At 43.3% G+C, this 18651-nt stretch overlaps 6 protein-coding genes across 7 annotated transcripts in view; 4 read left to right on the plus strand and 2 right to left on the minus strand.

Annotated features, from left to right (window-relative positions):
• The window catches only part of ripor2 (RHO family interacting cell polarization regulator 2), a 31003-nt gene extending 28873 nt beyond the window's left edge, over window positions 1-2130 (plus strand). The window contains exon 22 of the mRNA XM_084695914.1: window positions 45-2130. Within this exon, the coding sequence (XP_084552040.1) occupies window positions 45-145 (101 nt within the window). The 3' untranslated portion in view covers window positions 146-2130. The remainder of the gene's footprint in view (window positions 1-44) is intronic.
• A 376-nt stretch (window positions 2131-2506) lies between these two features.
• Window positions 2507-3672, plus strand: LOC146295170 (armadillo-like helical domain-containing protein 2). The gene is made up of 3 exons (XM_084695920.1): window positions 2507-2705; window positions 3028-3209; window positions 3421-3672. The coding sequence occupies exons 1-3, from the start codon at window positions 2507-2509 to the stop codon at window positions 3670-3672; spliced, it is 633 nt and encodes a 210-aa protein (XP_084552046.1).
• Window positions 3673-3726: 54 nt separating this feature from the next.
• gmnn (geminin DNA replication inhibitor) lies at window positions 3727-7359 on the minus strand. Its single transcript, XM_084695919.1, has 7 exons — window positions 7200-7359; window positions 6695-6765; window positions 5390-5491; window positions 5020-5164; window positions 4654-4736; window positions 4281-4391; window positions 3727-4169 (listed from the first exon to the last, which is right to left on the minus strand). Exons 2-7 carry the CDS (start codon window positions 6746-6748, stop codon window positions 4014-4016), a joined length of 651 nt encoding a protein of 216 aa, XP_084552045.1. The 5' UTR covers window positions 6749-6765; window positions 7200-7359; the 3' UTR covers window positions 3727-4013.
• Window positions 7360-7437: 78 nt separating this feature from the next.
• c4h6orf62 (chromosome 4 C6orf62 homolog) lies at window positions 7438-12005 on the plus strand. Its single transcript, XM_084695918.1, has 5 exons — window positions 7438-8951; window positions 9253-9429; window positions 9604-9729; window positions 9962-10096; window positions 10704-12005. The coding sequence occupies exons 1-5, from the start codon at window positions 8823-8825 to the stop codon at window positions 10827-10829; spliced, it is 693 nt and encodes a 230-aa protein (XP_084552044.1). The 5' UTR covers window positions 7438-8822; the 3' UTR covers window positions 10830-12005.
• Window positions 12006-12010: 5 nt separating this feature from the next.
• acot13 (acyl-CoA thioesterase 13) lies at window positions 12011-13087 on the minus strand. Its single transcript, XM_084695921.1, has 3 exons — window positions 12927-13087; window positions 12538-12722; window positions 12011-12390 (listed from the first exon to the last, which is right to left on the minus strand). The coding sequence occupies exons 1-3, from the start codon at window positions 13008-13010 to the stop codon at window positions 12231-12233; spliced, it is 429 nt and encodes a 142-aa protein (XP_084552047.1). The 5' UTR covers window positions 13011-13087; the 3' UTR covers window positions 12011-12230.
• Window positions 13088-13160: 73 nt separating this feature from the next.
• Window positions 13161-16813, plus strand: tdp2b (tyrosyl-DNA phosphodiesterase 2b). Of its 2 annotated transcripts, XM_084695916.1 has the most exons (8): window positions 13161-13223; window positions 13361-13518; window positions 13668-13789; window positions 13958-14143; window positions 14362-14453; window positions 14575-14693; window positions 15219-15389; window positions 15904-16813. In XM_084695916.1, exons 2-8 carry the CDS (start codon window positions 13369-13371, stop codon window positions 16195-16197), a joined length of 1134 nt encoding a protein of 377 aa, XP_084552042.1. In that variant the 5' UTR covers window positions 13161-13223; window positions 13361-13368; the 3' UTR covers window positions 16198-16813. The 2 variants fall into 2 exon arrangements, with proteins under 2 accessions (XP_084552042.1, XP_084552041.1); XM_084695915.1 differs by lacking the exon at window positions 13161-13223 and having other exon boundaries at window positions 13272-13518.
• Window positions 16814-18651: the final 1838 nt, after the last annotated feature.

The following is an 18651-nucleotide window of genomic DNA, read 5'->3' on the forward strand; positions in this document are numbered from 1 at the left end:
CTGACGTGTTGAGCTGTGTGTGTGTGTGCGTGTCGCCCGCCCAGGTGAGGAGGGGCGGCTGGCGTATGAGCAGTTGGACACGGTGCCTGGGGAGATGGTCCGACTGGGCACACGGAGAGGGAACGCCGTCACCACCGCCTTCTGAGGCCACGCCAGGATCTGGACCCCTGAGCCCTCCAGCCCTGCCTCTGCAACCCCTCTCCCCCCTTAACCTTTTAACCAATGCCACTTAACGAACACTACCATACCACCTCCTCCCATTGCACAGAACATCTTCACAGTGACTATTGTTATCATAATGACTATTGTTATCATAATGACCATTATCACGGTTGCGTTTGACATTGTTCCTCTCCAGTGTCCTAATTATGGTATTTGATATAATTGTGATTAATGATTTGCATTTGTTGGCGGTATTCATTTGAAGACGATTAGGAAACAGGCGCTTTTTACGGAAATGTTGCACTGTGGCACAAGGCATGTAAATACTGCACATTCTACCCAGGGTAATGTGTGTGGCGTATCAAACTGGCCTAAGTTTGTGTTCTGTTTTATCTAGTATGTTCTGTCAAGTTTCAGGGATTAAAAAAACAGCTGTTATGCTTATGGTGCAAGAGTTGGGTGTAATGGAGGACTGTTGAGTTGAAATGCAGTGCTCCATGCTTGTAACAGGTACTAGCAGTGTAGCAGTTAGGGTCAGGGTTACATGGGAGAGAATATTTATTTTTTTCCTGGGAGGAACAGAGTGTACACAACAAAATGGAATTTCTTACTGTGTCGTGAGACCAGAATGCTATATTAGCTCGTATATCTGTTGTGACTAGCTGTAAGGTGAGGTCGTCCCTTCAGGCATAGATCCAGAATCAGAATGGCCTTCGTAGATATGGGGGATAAGGGTTAACTTGGCACAAGATCAGGCTCCATACTGCATACTCACCCTACTTCATTTTAACTTGACTACTGAGTCTGGTGCCAAGCCACCATGACAGTTTTGTTAGTTTTTTTTATAACTTAATTTATGTTCTATGACATTCTGTTACACGTAACCTTGTGATTCTAATATTGTTTTGGATTTGACTTCATGGAGTAAGAGTGGAGGGGAGACAGTATCTTGCATGTAAATGAGCAGTATAATTATGTTCTGTTTTGATCATTTCTGATAGTATTTGAAGTGTTATAATGAAGAAAGAACATGCGTTAATACCATTGGGGATGATCTTAGTAAGAAGTACAATTAGACTTAGATATTGAACTATTTTCAGCGATTGATATTTTGGTTGGATGGTCGTTTCTATTTTTTATTATAAATTAAATTTGCTAATATAGAGTTCCCAAAAACGTTGCAATAAATAAAATACAGTATATATTTGAAATATTTCTTTATTACTCAATAGACATGTAACCAAAGGAAAATCAAAAATGTTAATTTAAAAATATTTTATAAGACTTCATTACCTATTTAGAGGAATGTATTCTGGAAGTTGGCCACAAACAAATACTTTTTAAGCACAACATATTAAAAAAGACTATCAGAATCTTCTAACTAATAATGGGTCTCGATTTGCACACTGTCTAAAAGCCATAACACAAAAGTGGTAATATTTTTGTGACGTTTTCTTTTTCTTATTTGTTTGTATGAACTGTAAATGTCTGAAAGTTATTGCTCAAACGGAAGAAGGCTTGTAGACAATTTTCTAGAACAGTTTGGCATTGAACACATTCTTTTCTTGCATAATTATGCCTCAGCTTTCCCCATGATGTGAATAGCATTGCAGTATTTTGGTACGTTTGGTTTAAAGACTCATCTAACATGTTTGAGCTACTTGCTTGTATCTATAGGCACAATATCTATAGACCAGTGTTAGGAGTGTTTGGCAATATGTTGCTTCTACTCAAGTCCAAGTTATCAAATGTGTACGTGTTTTTGCCCAGATCGGTACATGTACTTATATTTTACTCATAAAAGCAGCTGTTTGCTTAATGAATAGAAATCTGAAACTTGGGGTTGAACTCGTTACCCTTTGTTATGCTGGCTTTAGTACTGATTGCATTAGCTAAACACTTCTTATTGGTTCACAGTGTTTCCTTTGCTCATTGAAAGTTGCAATAAAGTTTATTTTTGCAGAATTATGAAAACCTATTTGGTCTTGTTTTATTCATAATTTGTTCTTTTTCAATAATGTTGGGTTGAAGCAGCAACATGGGCTATGCCATACAGCACAAAACAGTACAAAAGTGCTAAAACATAAATGGCAGATAGTTCATTGCAGACGAACGGCAAGTTTACTTCACAAATTAATTTACCTTAATAGGATGCACAATTCACAAATGGAATCTGAATACAGCCACCTAAACCAAATGCCAGTTCTGTCCAGACAGTTGGAATTTCAGTTCAAACATTCCACCACAGAATGTATTCTATGTCTATTTGTATTCCATGTTGTATTCAAAAGTAAACACATGTAACAGATGACTGTACTTTTTGCCCACAAAGATGACAGCAGCCATGTATCAGCGTGTTTTGTTGTTTTACAACAGCTACATCAAACATTACCTGTTTCCTCAAGCTGAGGAGTCCAACGAAGGAATTCAGAACCATCACAAGAAGAAAATTCAAATGGCAGGTCAGGCTATTCAGGATCCGGCACTGCCACTGGATATAAGGTTGCAGGGAGTCCATGACATTGGATTACTGGCATACACTGGTAGGCTACTGTGCTGTTTACATGCCAAACACACAAAAAACCTAACACTAAACATACAATAAGACTATCTTTTAGTGTACAACGAGACAAGGAATCTAAAGTAGCCAGTGAGGTACACAATTATTGTACCAACTGGCTCCCCAATCCAGGATTGTGATAGTTGATGGCTTGAAGCACTTTATAAGCCCTCTTTTAGTGTAGCCAATCGCTGAACAGTGAGGGGAAGGAGGGAGTTGTTTATGTAGAAGTGGAGTGTTTCTCAAAGGCTCCAAATGAAGAAAAGAATGATGTCCAAACTCAAAATGTATGCGTCATTTCCCAGGTAGCTATGGAGTTGCGATGTGCGTTGCAGAGTACATGCCCACCATTGTTGACTTCCTGCGATCTCCAGACATATCAGATGATCAAAGGATCAGGGTACTACAGAGCCTGACAGGAATGTGTTACATGCATCTAAGCAACCAGCGCGAAGCCTGCACCCTCGGCCTGTTCCACATCCTAACGGTAATTGTTATTGAATACAACAAGTCCTTCGATAAAACTCCTTTACTGAATCAAAGCAACCAATGCGTTTGAGATCAAGGCACAAAATCGGAACAGTCTATGTAATGAAGAGGACTAAGTAGCCAATTTTGAAGCTAAAAACAGAAACATCCCATAACTCATCTAAATGTCAGTTAGCAATAACTTGATGTGTCCATTGTCCATGACCCAGGAGCTGGTGGATCCAGCTAGTCCCCTGTCCACCAGAGCCAAACTGTGGAGCTGCTACCTCCTCAACACCCTGTGCTACAACAACGTCCCGGCGATCCGCACCCTCATGAGCTCACAGAGCCTCAGGGGGAGCCTGGAGGTCCTGGAGGGAGAAGACTGGTTTGGCTGGCCTAAGAACCATGCCCAGGAACTGCTTTGCATTCTCGGGTTCTGGCCAGCACAAATCAAGATGGCCGAAAACAAAAGAAGTTGAGATACAAAAAGTTGGCTCCCAGAGAACACCTTCAAATGTTAACAAGAATGCATCTTTAAATAAAAACCAGTGTTTATTTCAAACAATCTACATTAAAAAACAACGATGCAATAAAACTGCACAAATAAGTGTCAACACCAAAAAAAAAAAAATCTTAAAAACAAAACCAGCCTTCCCCTTTCAAAGCCCCAGAATCAAATGGTTTCAGTGAATAAACACCAATAATTTACAGTGAATTGTGTACAGCCTTTCCTGTCAGAATACTGTAAAAAGAACCATTAAGCAGCAAGGGGGATGTTCCAAAACTCAGTCCAACGTCCACTTGGGACTAATTAACTTGTTCAATTGGCTTCAGCTTGATTCTGTACTTCCGCCTCCTCTTCTTCCTCACTTGGTGTGCAGTCATCATCTGATTCTTCAAGCGCTTCCAACTCATCAACATCCAAAGCGATCTCCCTCAGGTCCTCAAGACTTTCTGGGCTCTTACCCGTTAACCTCTGAAAAGACAAAACATTTACAGGCATGTCCTCCACAACAGCCTTCTAGAATTAGTGTGTGTGTCCACGTGTTGGTGTCAAATTCCACTTCTTGGTGAGTGTAGGACCTACCTCAATCATGTCGGCCATGTGCTGGACATGCTGAGCCAGCTCCTGCAGCTCCTCGTTCTCACTCTTCAACTGGGCGATCTGCTCGTCTTTGGCCTCAATCTCCTTGTGCAACTGTTCAGAACACAAGTCAACGTCAATAAGAGCATGGTAATATGGAGGTTTGGTCTCTTGCAATCAGTGGGCAAATAAAAAAGGTAAACATTCCTTTACAGATTAATGGCGATAGCTTGCTCTTACCTGAAACCTGAACCGAGCAAACTCATTGTTCTCAATCAAAAAGTACTTGGCTAAACTCCAGCAGTCACTGGGAGCGTGGGATAGGGCTACTTGGATGGCTAAACATTAGTCTGCCCGCGATGAGCCATTAACTCACCTTCTCGTTTTCCTGGAGAACGTCGTACAGAGCCTTCCTACGTTCCTCAGCCACTTCTTTCCAATAGCTTGAAGGAGGGGTTTCTGAAGGAGGGAGAAAGTCATTCAACCACAGAGAAACAAATGGGGTTGGCGTACCCCCCAAAGAGACTGATGGCTGCTGTTTCCATCAGGAGTTACCCAAGTAACACTGACTAACACAGTTCCAATTTGGGACCAAATGACTTCATAGCACAAATACAGGATGAGCACAGATGTAAAAGGCTGTTGCTCCGAGATCAAATCGAGAACACCCATTTCAAAAAGAGCGAGCCACCAAGAATCGTATGCGCTAGCTGGTGAACGCGAGCTAAAAAGGACAACCTACCTTTGACCATGAGTTCATATGCCTCTGTGGAGAGGCCATCTGGGAGGTTTTCCGTCTGTGTGGACTTGACTTCAGCCTTGGACCTCTTGGAACCCTTCACCTGTTCTGGGTTCCACTGTTTCCTTTTGGGCACAGCCTTCCCTGCCTGAGAAAGGACAACACACCAGATTAACCATCTAGTCTTACACAAGAGATCAACCTGATTTCACACAGTGCAACACTTTTTTTCTATATACCACCATTTATTCATTCAAATCTAGTGGCTGCCCAGTATAATCACAAGTTGTGTGCTGCTGGCAGGGGGCTCACTGAATGATCAAGCCAGTCAGATGAAGCCACACATGACCAGGGTCTTGGCCCCACTACGTACCAGTTTTATCCTGCCCACATTCATGTTGACAGCAGAGGGCTGGAGAACCTGCAGGCTTTTCCTGGGGGGTCCCATTCCCTGGTCGGATGCTGCAAAAAAGTTCTAAAAACGGAAAAAAAGTCCCAAACTTGGAATTAATGACTTGTGTCCCTTATGCAAACAAGTTCCTTGCATTACAACAATCCTTTACTAATAAAGGAAACTTCACCAAATGGCTAGCGTATGTGGTGCTTGCTTACACCCCCCCCCCTCCCCCCGAAAGTGTTCCACTCCTGTGGGAAACACTAGGCAGCAAGCTGACCTGACCCATGAGCTAAGACTCCAGTCACCTTGGGTTAGGCGCCATTCTCCTGATAGTCCGTTACACTTTTATTTCAGAGAAGGGGGAAATAAGTGAGTCAGTAAGCGCATGACCAACTTCATGTCTGACTGGCCCATAGCCGTGGGAAAGGGGCAGGTCTAACCTTCCAAAGCATAATGGCTTGGCTGCAGATTCCCACGGGCTGTCATTGGACCTTTCTCCACCAGGTTATTATCTTACCGTGAGCATTCTTAAACACATAATGACCGTGGGAAAATGGTCACCCGCGGCTCGGTGAGAGTTTTTAAAACAAGTTAATGTTTTCACCAACTCGACAATGTTGTGACATTGTTTGGTGAAGTAAGTTCCAGGCTGCAGTCTCAGTGCCTAAGGGGGTTCTGTGTGTGTGTGTGTGTTGAATAACTTTAAGACATCTGTGCGTTCCAGGCCTGATAAGGAGCTGCTAGGTTGTGATTATTGAATGTCAATAAATGTAAGGCTAACCTCACTTAATATTTAACTCCATGTTTACTTTACAGTAATACGATCAAAGCGAACTCTGGAGAAGAAAGAACTAAAGAGGCTGCTGAATGGCATTTAAAATGTTACTAGTGGTATATTAAAAGCCAACTGATTGTAGCCCCATTTTAATATAAATGACAAGAACCATGGTATACTAAGTGATAGGAAGTCAGGTTATTAATCAAAAGGTTGCCGGTTCGAATCCTGGCCCTGCTAGATGACGTTGTGTCCTTGGGCAAGGCACTTCACCCTACTTGCCCTGGGGAGAATGTTCCTGTACTTACTTGGAAGTCGCTCTGGATAAGAGCGTCTGCTAAATGCAAATGGCCAGTTCACTAATTCTCAATGTAACTTGGCGTGGCGGTCAGATGGCTGGCCATTAACCAAAAATATACACCAGCACTGGTTCCAAATACAAGTAGTGACCAGGTCCGAAACAGCATTTAAAGCTTGAGGGGTACACGGGTATCCGAACAATATACCTTAATGTTCTCAGAAGAGTTCTCTACGTGTTTGAAGGTCCGGCTGGTATTCATTTCCTCGTTGAATTTAGCTAAAGAAAGTTCAAACAGAATTGTTACAATACTTAGCCCTGAGTAACAATAGAATCCCACCCACACAGGTGCGACACTTTACTGTACCACTGAAAAAGCGCCAAAAGCAAAACACCGTTTGCCCACAATAGTGTAGGCACATGCTACTCATTGCCCATGCAACTATAATGGCAGCCTTACTACGTTAACAAACTGGCTACACATTTCAATCCCTTAATCTACCAACATTAAAACTCGCAAACAACCTTCGACGTATATAAAGCAATCGTGCTAACGTTATAAAGACAATTAGGATAATGTAGTTCTGTAGCTACTACTACTGGGCAGCTAAATTAACAGTTCTTATGCCTTAAGTTGTAAAGTGATCAGCTAGTCACCACAAAGTTCACCTACGTTCCATGAGGTTGTGCAAGGTAATTAGCAAACGACATACCTTGGACTCGATCTGAACAGTACAACACGTAAATTCTGTGTCCAACTACTCGATTTTCGCTCCGTCTTATGCCTACGCGCCAAGAGAACTTCCCAGCTGGCTATCTTTTCTTCAGGTGCCCGCGCTAGCGACTTAAATAATGGCGTCAGATCACGTGCTTGTAGTTTTTTCTCACGAGGATGTTTGTTGTTATTCTCGATCACATGTCTCAGCTACGTTGTCCTATATTTGTAGTTGAGTGACGCTGTTCGGCCATTTTGGGTAGGTTGTTCAACGACAAGTCGAGCCATTATTACCCTGCGCTGAACACTCCGGAGGAACCGAACAAAACATTTGACAAAACATCGTTAAATATGGGTCCGCCGGGAGACAAACCACGCCGTGTGTCGACTGAAAGAACGGAGGATTTCAGTTGGTTTGTCAATTTATCTTGACATGGCATGCAGGGTTGGTGGTTGTGACGACTGAAGAAAAAAAGCACGAACGAGCCGCAGATCATACCTCGAAACTTCAGCTCGTGAAACAGATTTTGACCATTTGTTATTCAGTTGTTGGCAATACATCTGATTTTCTCGACGAGATTGTCAGAAAAAATGACAAAGAATGAAAATATCTTCTAAAATGCTGACGTCGAGCAACAACAGTTAGCCAGTCATCCGTGCAAGTCTGTCGACATCACATACCAAGCCAAATTGAACAAGGCAGAAAATGTAAACGAAAGATGACTGTTTGCTAGCTAGCCAGACGTGCATAGGCCTCAGTCACGCCAAGTAGTTTGAAGATACAATGTAGCTAGCCAGCTGGGTCACTAACTAGTTAGTGTTGAAAGTGTATGTCTAGACTAGCTAGCTAGCTCAACTTGGCTAGTCAGCTAAATACGCCGTCATCATGAGTATCGACAATGGCAGCCTAGGCCAAGGGCCAATTGAGTGGCAGTAAAAACCCGAAATGTCAAGCAACTGTGTAGACTTCAATGTTGTTATCCGGTGCCAACGTCTCCTGGCATCTACATTTACCTGCCATGGTTGTCTGTACCCCCAACCATTCAGTAACACGTTCATAACGCGTTCTCTTCAGAGAAATAAACACAAACAGCCAGCCATGGACGACTTTTTGAGAGGAACCCAATAGAGGATTTGTCAGCTTGCTAGTTTGTGTATTCTATTTCACTAGCAAGGAAAAGTTAGTGTCAATATGGGTTTTGATAGTAGTTATCATTTTTGTTGCTGTCAGTAACAAAGGAAAAGTGCAACTAAATGTAATTTGTTGTTTTCAGTTAAAACTTCTCTGTAGCCTGTGGCCAGTGACTTGTTAACTTAAAGTTCAATTGGCCTTCATGCGTTAACAACATGATCTCTTAAGGAACTTGAAGAGAAATGTAGTCAGTAATGCAGTCATCCTGCGCATATTCCCTTTCAAAAAGTAGAAATGACTTAGATGGATTTTTCATTTGTTTATTTTTTCAGTTGGTAGTTTGTGGGTATTTTGATGAGCTTGCATTACATTGGATATAGGCTATTGTTTCCACAAAGTAGCTAGCTATATCGCTCTAAATTAAATAGACAAAACAGAAAATTATAGTCAAATATTCTGGAAAAAGACCACTACCATCAAAATCTAACCATGGGGGACCCAATCTCGCGAAGAAATCATACGAGGAATCGACTCCGTGCTCAACTTCGGAAGAAAAGGGAATCTTTGGCAGACCAGTTTGACTTCAAGATCTACATAGCCTTCGTGTTCAAAGAGAAGGTTAGTCCTAGAAGGATGAAGTACAGTCTACTACTAGTCTATGAGATGCACAGGGACATTGAATGAAGATTGACTGATTTTCCAAAGTCTTTCCTTGACTCATTCCCAGTCAGGATCTGAGAAGGTCAGAGTAAAGGAACCAAAGATCTTCTCTAAAACATATACATTTAAAGGCTGACAGGCGAGAGAAACAAATCAAGACTTTTAAGTGAAACAATGTTATTTATGTTCCTAGAATGTTGTGCTTTTTTATTTTATGTTAACATTTCATTGACAATCATTTTCCCCTCTACTTTGCCAGAAAAAGAAGTCTGCACTTTTCGAGGTAGCCGAAGTGGTTCCGGTGATGACCAACAACTATGAAGAGAACATCCTCAGAGGTGTGCAGGAGTCCAGCTACTCCCTGGAGAGCTCCATAGAGCTCCTGCAAAAAGATGTTGTGCAGTTGCACGCTCCGCGATACCAGTCGATGCGTAGGGTAAGTCAGCCGTGAGCGTTCAAGCCGCGCAAAAAAACATGCTTCCAGTTTTGGCCGTATCCAAATCCTTTCCACCATCCGTCTGTCTGAATCTGTCTTTTGATGCTGAAGTCGGCTCTTGGTTGAATGGCCAATATGTCCTTACACCTTGCTTGTTGTTGTATTTTGTCCCAGGATGTCATTGGTTGCACTCAGGAGATGGACTTCATCCTTTGGCCGCGCAATGATATAGAGAAGATTGTCTGCCTCCTGTTCTCCAGATGGAAGGGGGCGGATGACGAGCCCTACAGGCCTGTTCAGGTAGGACGCTGAGGCTTGGCTGCTTCCACCTGCTTATCCTCTGTGGCATCTGGCACAGCGCCCTGGTGCTTCTCAAATCGCTCGGCTTGGTCAAGCCAACCAGGCCTATGTGCACCAATAAACAGTCAGTTGGTAGAAAATGGTATGGAAGGGCCTTGGCGCTGCGGTGAAGAACGTGATTGAAGGAATTGCCCAGTCTTAGTCTCTGGATCCTGTTGTTCTGACCCCACAGGCCAAGTTTGAATTTCATCACGGAGACTACGAGAAGCAGTTGTTGCACGCTGCGGGACGCAAGGACAAGGCTGGAATGGTGATGAACAACCCGGCGCAGTCTGTGTTCCTCTTCATGGATAGACAGCACTTACAGGTCAGTCCCTCGATACAGAAGTAGAGGCCAGTATCCGTGTGCCACAGGGTCACCCAGAACTGTTCTCATTCATCACGGAACATTGCGTTGACGAGCTTAGGATTCTGATTGCAAGGACAATGCAGCCTTGACTTGAGTCAATTGGTCACTCGGGGCTTGACGTTAACCACCCTGCTGTTCTCTAGTGGCTCGTTAGGTAAGAGCTTTTAAAGGCATTCTGACATGCAAACATGTTCAATATAAAGTAAAGATGGACTCTATGGTCTTTTTAAAGAGGTTATTAATATTTTAATGACCTTCTTAACTGTGTGGCGTTTGACAGTAACAGTTTGGCCTAGCCATTGGAAAACTTAGGAACGTGTATCAGAGCTGATTTTATTGACTGGCCAGAAATGTTTCCAATAGCGGCTGTAGAGTGCACCATCATACAATCGAGCTTGTGCAAAAACAGTAATCAGTGAAAAGACCACTTTTACCAATTCTGGCTCTTTAGAAAACGTTTGTGCCAAGGAAATATCTTGGCCTTATTGCTACTGTTTCCACGGCAATGTTAATGACTTACCTTTTGTGTTTTCTCTCTGTCTTTCCTCTCGCCTTCACCACCCAGACTCCAAAAACCAAGGCCACAGTTTTCAAGTTGTGCAGCCTATGCCTGTACTTGCCCCAGGACCAGCTGACCTGCTGGGGGGTGGGAAACATAGAGGACCACCTGCGTCCGTACATGCCAGACTAGGGGCCTCCTTCACCCAGCCACACAGGGAAGACTCCCTTGCTAACCTCCCCCCACCCCCAAGCTACTGAAGCAAGTTTATCTCATCTCCATTCTTCCATTTAATAGAATTGAACTTGTGCTTGGATCCCTCTTTTGGTTGTTGTACCACTAGTTTTCCATCCTCCCTATGCTGATTTTTCCATCCCGTTTGTTGGGTGTACCCAACCCAAACCACCTCCCCGTACCAATTCCTTCTGGGATTTGTTTCTCCTTTTTTCCTTCCTTCCTCCTCCTCCCCCCTCCCCTCATCCATTCATCTGTTTTTGGTTTATCTGAACCTGCACGAACATTGATTTGAGTGGTTGATTGTTCTCTTGGAGCTGTGCTGTAAACAAAACCAGTCACCGAAGGAACTCTTTACGTTGCATCAAAACAGGAACAAACAACACAGGTCGTCACTCTGCTCCTATGGTGGACTCTCTCTTGTCCATGTTGTCATACAGGATTGTCAAAGCATCACTGTAATTTTTTAAGGAGGGGAAATGGGTTGGAAATTTACAGTTTGTGCAATCTGAAAAGTCTTGAGGACAGATGAGTATAGGCGTCAAAACTCCTGTGTAGCAGATATAAACAAGATGAAAAATATTTGTCAAGAATCATTTGGTGTAGGTATCGCTTCCTTTTGCTTTAACCGCCTTCGTTTTTGCTGGACATTTTAGAATGTTTATTTTGGGTGTCATTGCTTTCCTATGAGACAAACCATGCAGGGCTTTGGTAAGATCTATGAATGACTTGATTGGACAGTTTTGTCTAAGGTGTGATACAGACCTAGTGGTTGAAATATGTTGGTTTAGATTCTGAAGGTTGTTACCACAAGTTATTCATGTAGTAAACATTCAAGCTACTGAAATCAGATGGGTTCATTTGTTTTTAGTTTTTTTTTTTCTGGGTGTGGGTTTATGGGGAATTGATTACAGAGGAACTAATACCTAAAGCTAATGTACCTAACAATGGAACAAAAGTTGTTGAGAAAATTAATGGGTTTTTGGATTGTTATATTCCATAATTAGAAAGCCAGAAAACATTCTAAAATAAGAACTAATTGTTGCAGTGCAAATGTCAATGGGTGTGTGAGTCACAGGTCAGCACATTTTAATTTTGCTTTTTTGATTAAACATGTTCGATTTGAAGGGTTAAGGTGGGTCATGTCTTGGGTTTATTCCTCATTGTGTTCTCAATCTCTTACATCAACACTGCTGAACATATACCAATACAGTGCAAAACATTTAAAGCAACTCTGTGTTGTCCATTTATTTTGTATACAAGTATTTACAGTTTTCAGGCACATACGATTTGTCTCACTGTACACTGCTTTATTACAGAACTATATGATATGGTGATTTACCGACATGAGTCGGTAAACTAGGCACTACCAAGGTGTTTAGTGTGTCTTCCTTGTGCAATAAGTTTCCCTGTGGACTTGTTTGTGAGGTCCACAGTAGCAAATGCCAAAGTCCTGCCCTGCTTCAGCACTTGGGCAGTGATTAGCACATCCTCGCCAACCCTGGCAGCATTCATGTACCTGTCAAAATGTTGTTGCTTTTTGTTATTCTCAACACAGTTTTGTAATGCATGGTAACATAGCAGGAAATATGGGTAGAATATAATAGAACCCCCATGCACTGTATGTGTAGACAAAATACTTTCGTAGTTAACATGTTCAACTTACGTTATGTTCATGTCAACGCTAACTCCCGGCGCTCCACGTTCTGTGTACATGATTGCGGTGGTGGAGATGACGTCGACCAGCGTGGCTGTCAGCCCCCCGTGAAGAGTCCCTCCTCGGTTTGTATGCTCCTCTTCTACCGTCATCTCGCAAACCACCTTGCCCGGAGTAGCGGACACAATGTCTACCTACGAGTGAGAAACAATGCTAGTTGAAGTGTGCATGACATTCGGAAAAGCTTTTGATTTATGTGAAATGGTGTATTGCCCTGTCAGATGTAAATCAGCAAGAAAGTACCACAGCTCTTTTACTGACTGAGCTAGCAAGCTGCAAAGTGTGCAGTATCAACATCTATCCACACATTATGTCGCAGAATAGTGAAGGGAACGTACCTTACTTAACACTCTATCGAACCCGGGACTATCCACCATAGCCCTCATAATTTGTTTTAACGAGTTCAAAGATAGGGAAACCATCGTTAGTGCCGAAAGTGTTCAATGTCAACTTCTGTAGTTTGATTTCCTTTCGGCAAACGCCGTTCTGTTGTGTGTTCGTTCCGCGTACGTTTAATATGGTTCCACTTTACTTTATTTCGTCACACCGTCGGGCTGTTTATTTTTCTTTCTTTCCAAAAAATGTCATTTGTATTCACCACAGGACATACAGTGTAACACCAAGTAAATAATAATGTAAATACATTTTTTAATAGTCTTCCAACCTTGGTTCCATCTGTTGTTTTAACGGATTGCTTTGGCAGGTACACTTCAAGCGAAAACTAATATTTACCAATGATACTTTGCTGTGTCTATGTAAACTACGAATTTAGAGATAAAGATGAGCTCTGTAACCGAGTCAGTCAAACCGTCGGTGGAAACTTCGGTGGAAGAAACCAGAACAGGTCAATGTGAGGAGTTTGCTTCAATCACAGGCTCAGATAGCGCTGTGGCTCAGTGTTATCTTGCTGAAAATGAATGGGAAATGGAGGTACATCTTCTGTAGCTACCTCGTCAGATCTCTAGCAAGCATGTTGACATTGTTGTCGTCATCAATTAGCCGACAGTATTTTTCAGTAAAGACAAATAATAAAGCAATACCCTAAAGTTTGCCAAACTGCTTCTTGCATTGCCTTCCAGAGAGCATTGAACTCGTTTTTTGAGGCTGACATGGAGGCTGTTTTTGAAGTGGCGGATTCCCCAGAATGGGACAGCAGCCCCAAAGTGAAGAGACAGAAGGTTGACAACACCAAAGCAGATTGGTAAGCATTGGATTCAATAATTTAGTCTAACATTCATATTGCATGGGGGCAGTACTGCAGCTTTTAATGCTATGACAAACGCAAACGTTTGCGTTTTAAAACCCATGCACCCAGCAACTCCTTGTAAGATAGGCCCCCCATGACAACCGTGCCTCTTAAATCTTGCAGCATTGACTTGACCGAAGAGGAGCCTGCCTCTTCCAGCAGTAAGTCAACAGCAGCCAAAGTTGAACCCACATCCCCCAGGGACCCGGGACTGGACGGCAAACTGTCCCTGATCACCTGGAATGTAGACGGACTCGACACGGACAACTTGGGCGATCGAGCCAGAGGCTTGTGCTCATACCTGGCCCTGTAAGTGGCACCGTTGGTTGCGCATTACTGATCATGTTCAGCTCGGACACACTAAATGTATCTGCTCGAACAGCATACATTTGTGTTTGGCATAACATCTCTGTTAGGGTTAGGTCATGTCTGAGTGAATGGAGTTTTAGAATCCCACCTTTGACAGTGATAAAATCGTTGATCTGACTATTCCAGCATGACTTTCTCTTTCATCTTCTTTTCCACAGGTATACACCTGACGTGGTGTTACTACAGGAGCTTATTCCACCATATGTTCAGTACTTGAAGAAACGGGCTGTCAGCTACACAATTATTGAAGGTAAGACAAGGAAAACATAAGGACAACAATGATCTGTATTTGGAAGACCCCTTTGTAGGCCCACAACACAGCAAAACATATAGACCGTAATAACCCCCTCTATTTGTATACTGAATTCTAGGAGGTGAAGAAGGCTACTTCACTGGTCTGATGCTAAAGAAGTCAACAGTCAAGCTCCTGAACAGTGAGATTGTTGCTTACCCAAGCACCCAGATGATGAGAAATCTCCTTATCGCTCAGGTTGGTCACTGCCAGAGTGAGGCCTTATATGGAATAGTCAAAGAAAAATTGATTATTCTTAGTCTGTGTTTACGTGACAGATTGTTGGTTTTGTGTGACTTTGACCCTGAGGGTGACTGATTCAAGAAGTCAAGCTTGTATGTCGGTTTGAACAATGAACTGTCTCTACTAGGGAAACTTTGATAGTGCTGTAACAAAGGATGGATATAAATTGGAAGTATTCTCTAAAGAAATAGACAGAGTGAGGTAGATAAACTAGAGTCTTACACAGTGAAACATACCGGCAGGCACATAAGGCTGTGGGTGCAGGCATGTTCTCACACTAGAGTCCCGCTTGAGAACTTGATGCGAAACCGAGTGTTTTGTTGTTGTGTGTGTGTGTTGGACAGTAGAGAGAGAGAGACAAGATTCTACTGAGAGAGCAGAGAGCTGTTTTCTCATAGTTTACACAATCATTGAAACAATTCTGTACATGGATGAGTCCCCTTCTCATGAAACTATGACACAATCCCTTGTCTGGGACAGGTTCGGTTTATGGGTCAGGAGCTTTGCTTGATGACGTCACACTTTGAGAGCTGTAAAGGCCAATCAGAGGAGCGTATGAAACAGCTGAAGGTGGTGCTGAAGAGGATGAAAGAAGCCCCTGGTCACGTCACCGCCCTGTTCGGAGGGGACACTAACCTAAGAGACACGGAGGTACGTAAACACTCCTTTCAGACTTAAAGGGACTGAACCATCTTAATATCTTGAAATGGTTCTAATTGGGCTTGATTTAGCTTACCTGGTGCAGTAGCTAACGAAGGTCAACCTGCACAGGATTGAGCTAGCTGCAGCAATATTAATATACTGTATTTGGCCGATGAACAGGATTCAGAACAGGTGTTTCTGTCGAATCAGATGATAACAAACATAGAACTGACATGACAACTGATTGTCCATAGAGCCAGTCAAAGTAGCTATCTATTGTGGGAACGTTTTTAGCTCACTCCCAGGTCTTGTCCATGGCCCTCCCCCTCCCCCCGCCTGGGGCAGAACGACTTCCCCTTAGGCGTGTTATGCAGCCCCACACACGAGAAGAGGAACCACTCTATTGGGCACCCATCAATGTCACAGCAACCCCCCCCCCCCCCGCGCGCTCCCCCCCCCCGACAACACTTGTTCGCTTAGGCCGTATGCCGACTCACTTCCTGCTCGGCCGTTTCTGTCCCAGGTGGCGAAAGTGGGCGGCCTGCCCACAGGCGTGTGTGACGTGTGGGAGCGCCTGGGCAAGCAGGAGCACTGCCGCTACACCTGGGACACCAAAGCCAACAGCAACAAGAGCGTGCCCTACGTCAGCCGCTGTCGCTTCGACCGCGTCTACCTGCGCCCGGCCAAGGAGGGCTCCCACACCCCCCTGCTGGCTCCGGACCACATGGACCTTCTGGGCCAGGAGAAGCTGGACTGCGGCCGCTACACCAGTGACCACTGGGGAATCTACTGCAGCTTCACTGTCGGCCCGTCCTGAGAACCAGGGTCCCCTCCTCCCCCCCCTGTGTTGTGACAGGGTCTGAAGACTAGAGCTTTGTTTTAATATCCAAAGGCATGTGCCTTCCAAGGTGGTGTTTGTGATATCCTGTGGCACAGTACTTTTGTTCCGTTATTTCCCACGAAAGTGCCTTTTAGAAGTAACCTTCACGCATACCCAGGAGGTAATTGTAAAGTATTATGACGTCCATTGCTGACTTGATCCCTCATTTAAGACTAAGCATTTCATATACTGGCAAAAGGCTTAAGTGTAAGTATGTGATCTGCTGTGGACCGATTAAGTAAACTTTAAATATTTGGTATATCACCTGTAAAGATCCTGGCATAGATCATGTCAATATGTTTAATGAATGAATGTAGCGTCGAATGTGAAGTTTTTACATTGAGAGAATTTCAATAAATATGAATCTAACCTATTTAGTCATTTTTCAAAGGATGTAAGATACTGACTTCATTTGGTATACTAAAGCAGATGGAACAGCAGGGCGTGTTGGGCCATTTGTTTCCACACATTTCTAATTCAAATCCAGATTCTACACCTTCAAATCCACATAACCTGCAGCATAATTGGCATAATCGTAGCCTACTTTCCCTCAGGTGTGAACATAGAACTATGAACATAGATAAGCCACCTTGGGGTGTATGGGCTGATCTGTTCTCAATTAAAGACAGTACAACAACCAGCATGTTGAAGCCATGTCTTATTGCAAGGTAGGGTTTTAGTGCAATTCATTTACAACATCAGACCGCTAGAGTGCAGTATCTGTGCTAGTATTTGTATGGAAAGGTGATAGTGTCACATTGATCTTTAAATAGTATTTGACAAAGCCACTGTAATTTATAGTACTACAGGACATGCACTACAATCAGCAGATGGCAGTGTTTTGTTTCTTTGCAAGGTCAACTTCGAAAAACCACAGCAATTGGAAGCTTTACGGCAAGTGAAGTAGCGGTTGTCCTCAAACACAAAGATGAGTAAATACTGAATATAAATACAATAACATATTTATATCTCATAGATTCATTCAGATTCATAGCTTTTTTAAGTATTAAATGTTTTATACTGTCCTTGACTTTGTAGCCCCTTAAGGATATTTGATTCTTACATTTACATTTATGCATTTAGCAGACCCTTTTATCCAAAGCGACTTCCAAGAGAGAGCTTTACAAAAGAGCATAGGTCACTAATCATAACAACGAGGTAGTCCCAAACATTGCAAGCAGCCAAAACATGAAGCATACATTGTGAAAAAACTGAACAAGTGCCAAAGGGAAGAACCATAAGAGCATGCAGTTATACAAGTTACAAATTAAAACAACATGAACCACAAAGAGTACCTGTAAAAGAACAATCAACAGTAAAATATTTCACAGCAAGTAAAAAAGTTAACTTCGTAATAACTAACCTACAAGAGCAACAAGTCACTCAATAAGAGTCATTGTGATCCTGGAGGAAACTAACATCAGGTCCAATCAAGCATTCCTCAGTGCCGTTGTACTCCCGGAAGAAGTGCGCCTTGAGCCTTTTCTTGAAGGTGGGGAGACAGTCAGTGTCCCTGATGGAGGTTGGGAGCTGGTTCCACCATTGGGGGGCCAGGAAGGAGAAGAACTTGTGTTGGAAAAGGGCGGTCTTGAGCGGTGGGACCACCAGGCGGTTGTCTAAAGAAGACCGTAGGTGACGGGTGGGGGTGTAAGGCTGCAGGAGAGACTTGATGTAGTCGGGTGCAGTCCCGTTCACTGCTCGGAAGGTCAGTACCAGGGTCTTGAATCTGATACGGGCGTTGATGGGTAGCCAGTGGAGAGAGATGAGGAGCGGGGTAACATGGGAGCGTCTGGGTAGATTGTAGACCAGGCGGGCCGCTGCGTTCTGAATCCTTTGAAGAGGGCGGGTTGCACATGCTAGGAGACCAGCGAGCAGCGAGTTGCTGTAATCCAACTTGGAGAGGACCAGTGCTTGGACTAGCAGCTGGGTGGAGTGCTCAGACAGGTATATCCTGATCTTCCGAATGTTGTGAGGGCGAATCTACACGACTGGGAGACTGCAGCAATGTGGGCCATGAGGGAGAGCTCGTCATCCATGGTAACCCCAAGGTTCCTGGCAGAGGATGATGCCATACTCAATTCATAATCAATTTTTCTGGATTTTGGAGTTCATATATTCTGTGAAAAGATCTTCTTTCAGACATGAATACTATGAAATCACAGAAGATGACGTAAACTAATCAATTTTGCTCTCGTCCAAATTAGACACAGTATGTTGTAGGTTAAATTTTGCCATGGTGTTTCTATATTCAGAAGTTATATTGTATTTGCTTTAGAAGCTCTAGGATTTAGTGGGCCTATGGGATTAGGGGTGACTGGAAATAGTAGTTAAACAATTTCATTACCAAGTCAATTTCTCTAGCACACACACACACACTGAGCATCACATGAA

Source organism: Hypomesus nipponensis, chromosome 4 (assembly GCF_054491055.1).
Source record: "Hypomesus nipponensis isolate SF chromosome 4, ASM5449105v1, whole genome shotgun sequence".
NCBI classification, from domain to species: domain Eukaryota; kingdom Metazoa; phylum Chordata; class Actinopteri; order Osmeriformes; family Osmeridae; genus Hypomesus; species Hypomesus nipponensis.